This window comes from Helobdella robusta (genome assembly GCF_000326865.2).
Source record: "Helobdella robusta unplaced genomic scaffold HELROscaffold_35, whole genome shotgun sequence".
Taxonomy (NCBI): Eukaryota; Metazoa; Annelida; class Clitellata; order Rhynchobdellida; family Glossiphoniidae; genus Helobdella; species Helobdella robusta.
The window spans coordinates 1,505,209-1,510,323 of record NW_008704704.1 but is presented as its reverse complement, the minus strand read 5'-3'; the positions used below and the strand labels follow the sequence as shown (position 1 = coordinate 1,510,323).

The 5,115-nt window shown below is 30.3% G+C and overlaps 1 protein-coding gene across 1 annotated transcript; it reads right to left on the bottom strand.

Annotated features, from left to right (window-relative positions):
- Positions 1–208: 208 nt before the first annotated feature.
- HELRODRAFT_175890 (hypothetical protein) lies at positions 209–1,204 on the bottom strand (the record flags this gene model as incomplete). The annotated part of the gene is made up of 2 exons (XM_009023260.1): positions 209–528; positions 937–1,204. 2 exons carry the CDS (start codon positions 1,202–1,204, stop codon positions 209–211), a joined length of 588 nt encoding a protein of 195 aa, XP_009021508.1.
- Positions 1,205–5,115: the final 3,911 nt, after the last annotated feature.

Sequence of the window (5,115 nt, the reverse complement as noted above, 5' to 3'; positions counted from 1 at the left end):
AAAGAGTCTTATTTCTACATTCATTTGTTGGATGGTATCGATTTTTCCAGCCCAATTCTTCACACATAAAACATGGTTTATTTATTTGCTGTGCTATTAATATTCTTCTCTGACCTGATAAAATTTGGTCTAACAAAATTTTCTTTATTTAGAGTGTTATTTTCATGTCTTTGATTATGTTTATTTAGAGTATTATTTGTCTTTGCATCTACTTTGTATTTTGGCACCGAAATTTCTTTGTCAACTTTATCAACACAAACAGAGATATTCTACCGAATACTCCCGTATCCGTATTGTATGATATTTCATTACTTAAAAATTTATTGTCATATTTTGGCTTGATGTTAGAAACACATTCATCAATTTTAGTTAGTTCTTTGAACAGTTTCTCAATGGTCGCTATTTCTTCTCTATCAAGCTGGTTTTGTATTTCTACAGGAAGGCCCATAACGATCATGTTTATTCTCGACATTTCAATTTCTAAACATAGGTTTTTCTTCGCTAAGGCATAGTCTATTAAAGAACCACCTAAATATTTGTAATTATATGCGGTTCTTATTTTTTCCCAACCTCTATCTGCAAAAATGGTCAGAAAGGACTTTCTCCATTCTGACCAATTAGTTAAGCCGATCTTTTTTAAATTTGATTCGTACCAATCTTCCGGTGACCCAGATAAAAAGAAGCGTAATGCTTCTATGAAATTAGTAGGATTCAGTATTTTATGCCTTCTACATTCATTTTCAAATTTCTCTATCCATTCAGTAGGGTTTTGCTTTTTGTTGAATTTTTCCAGAATAAATTTTTTTTCAACGTCTTGCAGCTTAAAGTTATCATTCAGACTTAGCTTAGCTTCTATTTCTTAATTCGTTCATTTAAAAAATTCATTTCTATGTTTATTATCAATAATTTTTTCTTCTAACATATTATCTAAAAAACATAGATTTTCGTCTTCGTCGTAATATTCTTTTCTCAATTCATCATCGAGTTTGATGCAAATTGTGCGATAACCGTTGATAGGTTTGATAGAATTAATTGTATTTATTATTGCCCGCTTCGTAGATAGAGCTTCGTGCAAACTTAAATCTTTCAACTCTTCAGGTAGGACATACCATGTTTCTTTATTTTCCGATATGCCCGCTAATTCAAATTCGTCATTATTTCTTTTAATAATACAAAAATACAACTTACTGGTTATTGAAGCCATCTTCTTTTTGGAATTTAATTTATAAGTTTGCTTTCGAATAACTTGATTTATTTATTTAATATGGAATTATTTAATATTCAATTATTTAATACCAAACTGATTTATTAAAATAGAAAATCCAAATGAGTGAATAAAGAACATAAATAAAATCAATTGAAACAATATGAAATATTACAGAAATTATAAATGAATGACCAACCTAAAATAGAAAAATTAAATTCCAGGATCGTTTACAAAGCCAACAATAATAAAATATAACCACGTGCAATAATAAAATATAACCATGTGCTATTTGCATTTATATATAAGATGATACCAAAGTAATGAAACCTAATTTACAAGCACAGAATAGAAATACATAGATAATTATACTAATAAGGATGAACTTTTCATCGCTGCATCACTGCTATCCGTCAGATCATTCTACACTTAGCAAACTCACTAGAAAGAAAGCACTTGCTTTATATGCCAACAAAATCAAGAAAGAGCCACGACGTCTGCCTATGGCTGTAGGAATAAATTTTGTTTATTGTTGGTAATCAATTAAAGGTTCTATAAAGTTTGCTTTCGAAGCAGCTGTGTTCATCTATCTTAAACCTAGCTACAACACTAGTGTTGGAAATTATTGAAGTTATAACATCGGTGTTGATAGTTACAAGGTCAAGGGTTACAACAATATCATTTATAATTGTAGTTGAACTTCCGTTCCACAAATGCCACACCACACCAAAACGACGTACACTACAAAGTTCATGACTAAACTCGACTTTTATTTATCGTAGTGCATCAGATTGAACAATTTAAACACTGACAAACATTTTACAAACTCAAAAAATAACTTGAAACAAAAATTATATTAATAAATTTTTAAACCTTTGTCTGCTGGCTTAATGTGACGAACTTCCAAATAATCAACTAAAAAATTTTCTTCATTCAAATAATACACAAATATAAGAGCACATGACATAAAAAACGATATTCCTCCAGCCAATAAAATTATCCATTCAATTTTAGGTTTTTTCCTTTTCAACATGTTTTCCAATGTTATGCATTCTGTGCTAAAAAGCTGTAATAGAAACATTTGACAATTAAATAATTATATAAAAATGTATTATTAAGTTAAGTTATTTCATAAGACGTGTGTAGTTCGCTGATGTAAAATTTCACTTTTTGACGTTCTAACATTTTGTTAAATTTTTATGTAAGTTGTGGTAAACTTAGTTACAATCTTTTTCAAGTTTAAATAATAAATCATTTGAATTTAATTAAAGTTAATTTCGTAATATTGTTTGCAATTTACTCTGTATAAATAAGTTTTAAACACAGAACGGGAAAGTAAATGGGAACAAAATATTTCTTTTGTCAATAACAACATAAAGATAAAACAAAAAATATTTCAAATCGTACTGAAAAGCGTTTAAAAAATATCAAAGCTATTAATAACTTAAGTATTGCCCTTATTAATACAAATAAACGTCTGAAGAACTATTTGTTCAACTTACCGTAGCAAAGGAAATGAAGAGAGCGCTTCTGAGGTAATCTCATAATACAATAGAAATGATGTGTCAAAAAATTCCTAGCTCTAATCCTAATTTCTAAAGAATGAATGGATGTAAAACAAGAAATATGATCTTCTAACAGTGACTGAAAGTTGACATTTTACTACCGATTATATTTGCTTGCATAGACCAATACCAAAATGGTAACAAATGTTTAGACGTCGCACGGAAAGTGGTAAACAGTGGTTCCTTTTGGTCGTATTCTATTTCAGAACATCTAGATGTATTTAAACTTTTAACCGAAAACATTCGAATAGTTATCGGAAACCCTCTGTCAACATAGTGATTGATTATGTTCGTTCATTCCCAATCACGAAAAAATATTTCAACAAGTTTCGACTGTTTCAACTGTTTCGAGTTGACTTTAGATAATGAATGATCGGAAATTAACAATCTAGTATAATATTATGCAGGTAGAATTATTCAATTAAGTATATTTTATAAGCAAGTTCAATTTTGAAGCAATAAAATTTTATAAATTTGTTTCCACATTTCCTCACACACAAAAAATTATATTTAGTTCTTTTACTTACATAACGTCTTATAAATATGACATTTACTTTATTTTTAACTAACACCATGAGTTTACCAGTTTCAGCAATCTTAGCACATAATTTGACATTTACTTTATTTTTAACTAACACCATGAGTTTACCAGTTTCAGCAATCTTAGCACATAATTTTTGTAGTTCATGAAATTCAAATTTAAAATTATTCTCTCCTGATTTCATGTCAACTTTGACAATTTTGTAGTTAAAAAGAACAATCAAGTAGTAAATCATACAGTCTCGATCCGATCCCAACATTTCTCGTGAAGGAACAACTGGATTTGTTTTTGCTATTCTACTCCCACCTAATAAATAAATAATGTCAGCATATGTCAGTCATGCCGAGCTCAAAAATTAGCTTTAGTGAGACCAACGTTAAAAAAATTTGGTCTAGCGCCTGATGTCGTGATGACAATATCAAATCTCATTTTCGTATCAAAAAAAATTGAAAGAATTGTCAGCTCCTCGATGACCCGATTCACTGTTACCTAAAGTTCAGTTAAGTTTTCGTTGAGCCAACCAACTGAAACAGCGATTCTAAAAGTAGTCTCGGATATTCTTAACTCTGCTGAAATAGCAAATGTAACAATGCTCGCGCTATTACATTTTATTACCTTATTGAAACGATTGCTGGTCATATATGGTATTACGGGTGACGAACTATACTGGCTTCAGTCAGAACTCAAGTTGTCAATATTGGTACAATTGGCTCGGATAATTCCACTTTAGAATTAATTTGTGGTGTTCCTCAACTCTCAGTCCTTGGCTCTGCAGCTAAGTTTGCAATAACATTGACTTCTGCAATGTGATGTTAGGATCAATGTCTCTGCAAGAATTGTTCAATCTATTTTAAGTGCAGCTGCCAGGTTGGTTGATGGTGTCTCGAAATTTGATCCAATATTTGAGTGCATCAGAAATGAGCAACACTGGTTTCGTACGGCAGAAAAAATAATATTCAAAAAAGCTCTACTTCCAATTTACCTGAAGGAACAGTACCAACCAGTTTCCGAAACTGACAGGGGTCAACTAAGATCTCCCAATTACGGTAAACTTGTAGTTCCAAAATTAATGTCTTCTCATTTTAGTAAGAGAGCTGTTTAAACTTGGAACACGTTACTAGCTGATCTGAAAAACTAACACCATAAGTCGAAGTGACTTCAAAAAATTTTCTAAAAATCATTTATTCAACCTCCCACAGCAAAGAAAGTGGAAAGCGCCGTCATCTTATGAGAAGCGCTGTACAAATTCCGTAATACGATTTGTACTTTTTTTAAAATGTATAGAAATATACTGATATTACCGAATAATTACATGGCTTTATAAAAGGTTGAAATTTTTTAAATTAATTATTTTTCTAATGATGATAAAAATAAACTATTGTAAATTCTTGTACATGACATTTTTTTGTTAAAATGTTTATGATCTCTTTCAACAAAATGTTACATACAAAATAATCATTTGATTAATAACTTCTTTTTTCTCGTTCCTTATTCTTTCAAGACATCGGCGACCATCGACCTTCACAAAACCCGATCCTTAAAACTATGTAGCAGTTGAAATGTGATGATATTTATAAATTACACAAGAACTTCACAAATGTTATTCGTTGTTGACTGCGATCTTTCTCCCTGCAATCTATCCATTGGTTGTTAGAATTTCCATACCTTCTTTTCGCATGATGTGACCAAAAAACTTTAACTGCTCCCTTCGGATTATTTGTAGTAAATTTTCTTTCTTTTTTTGAATAATATTATATTCTGTTTACAAATAAGTCTTCACAACCAGCAACAGGAAAATACTACCA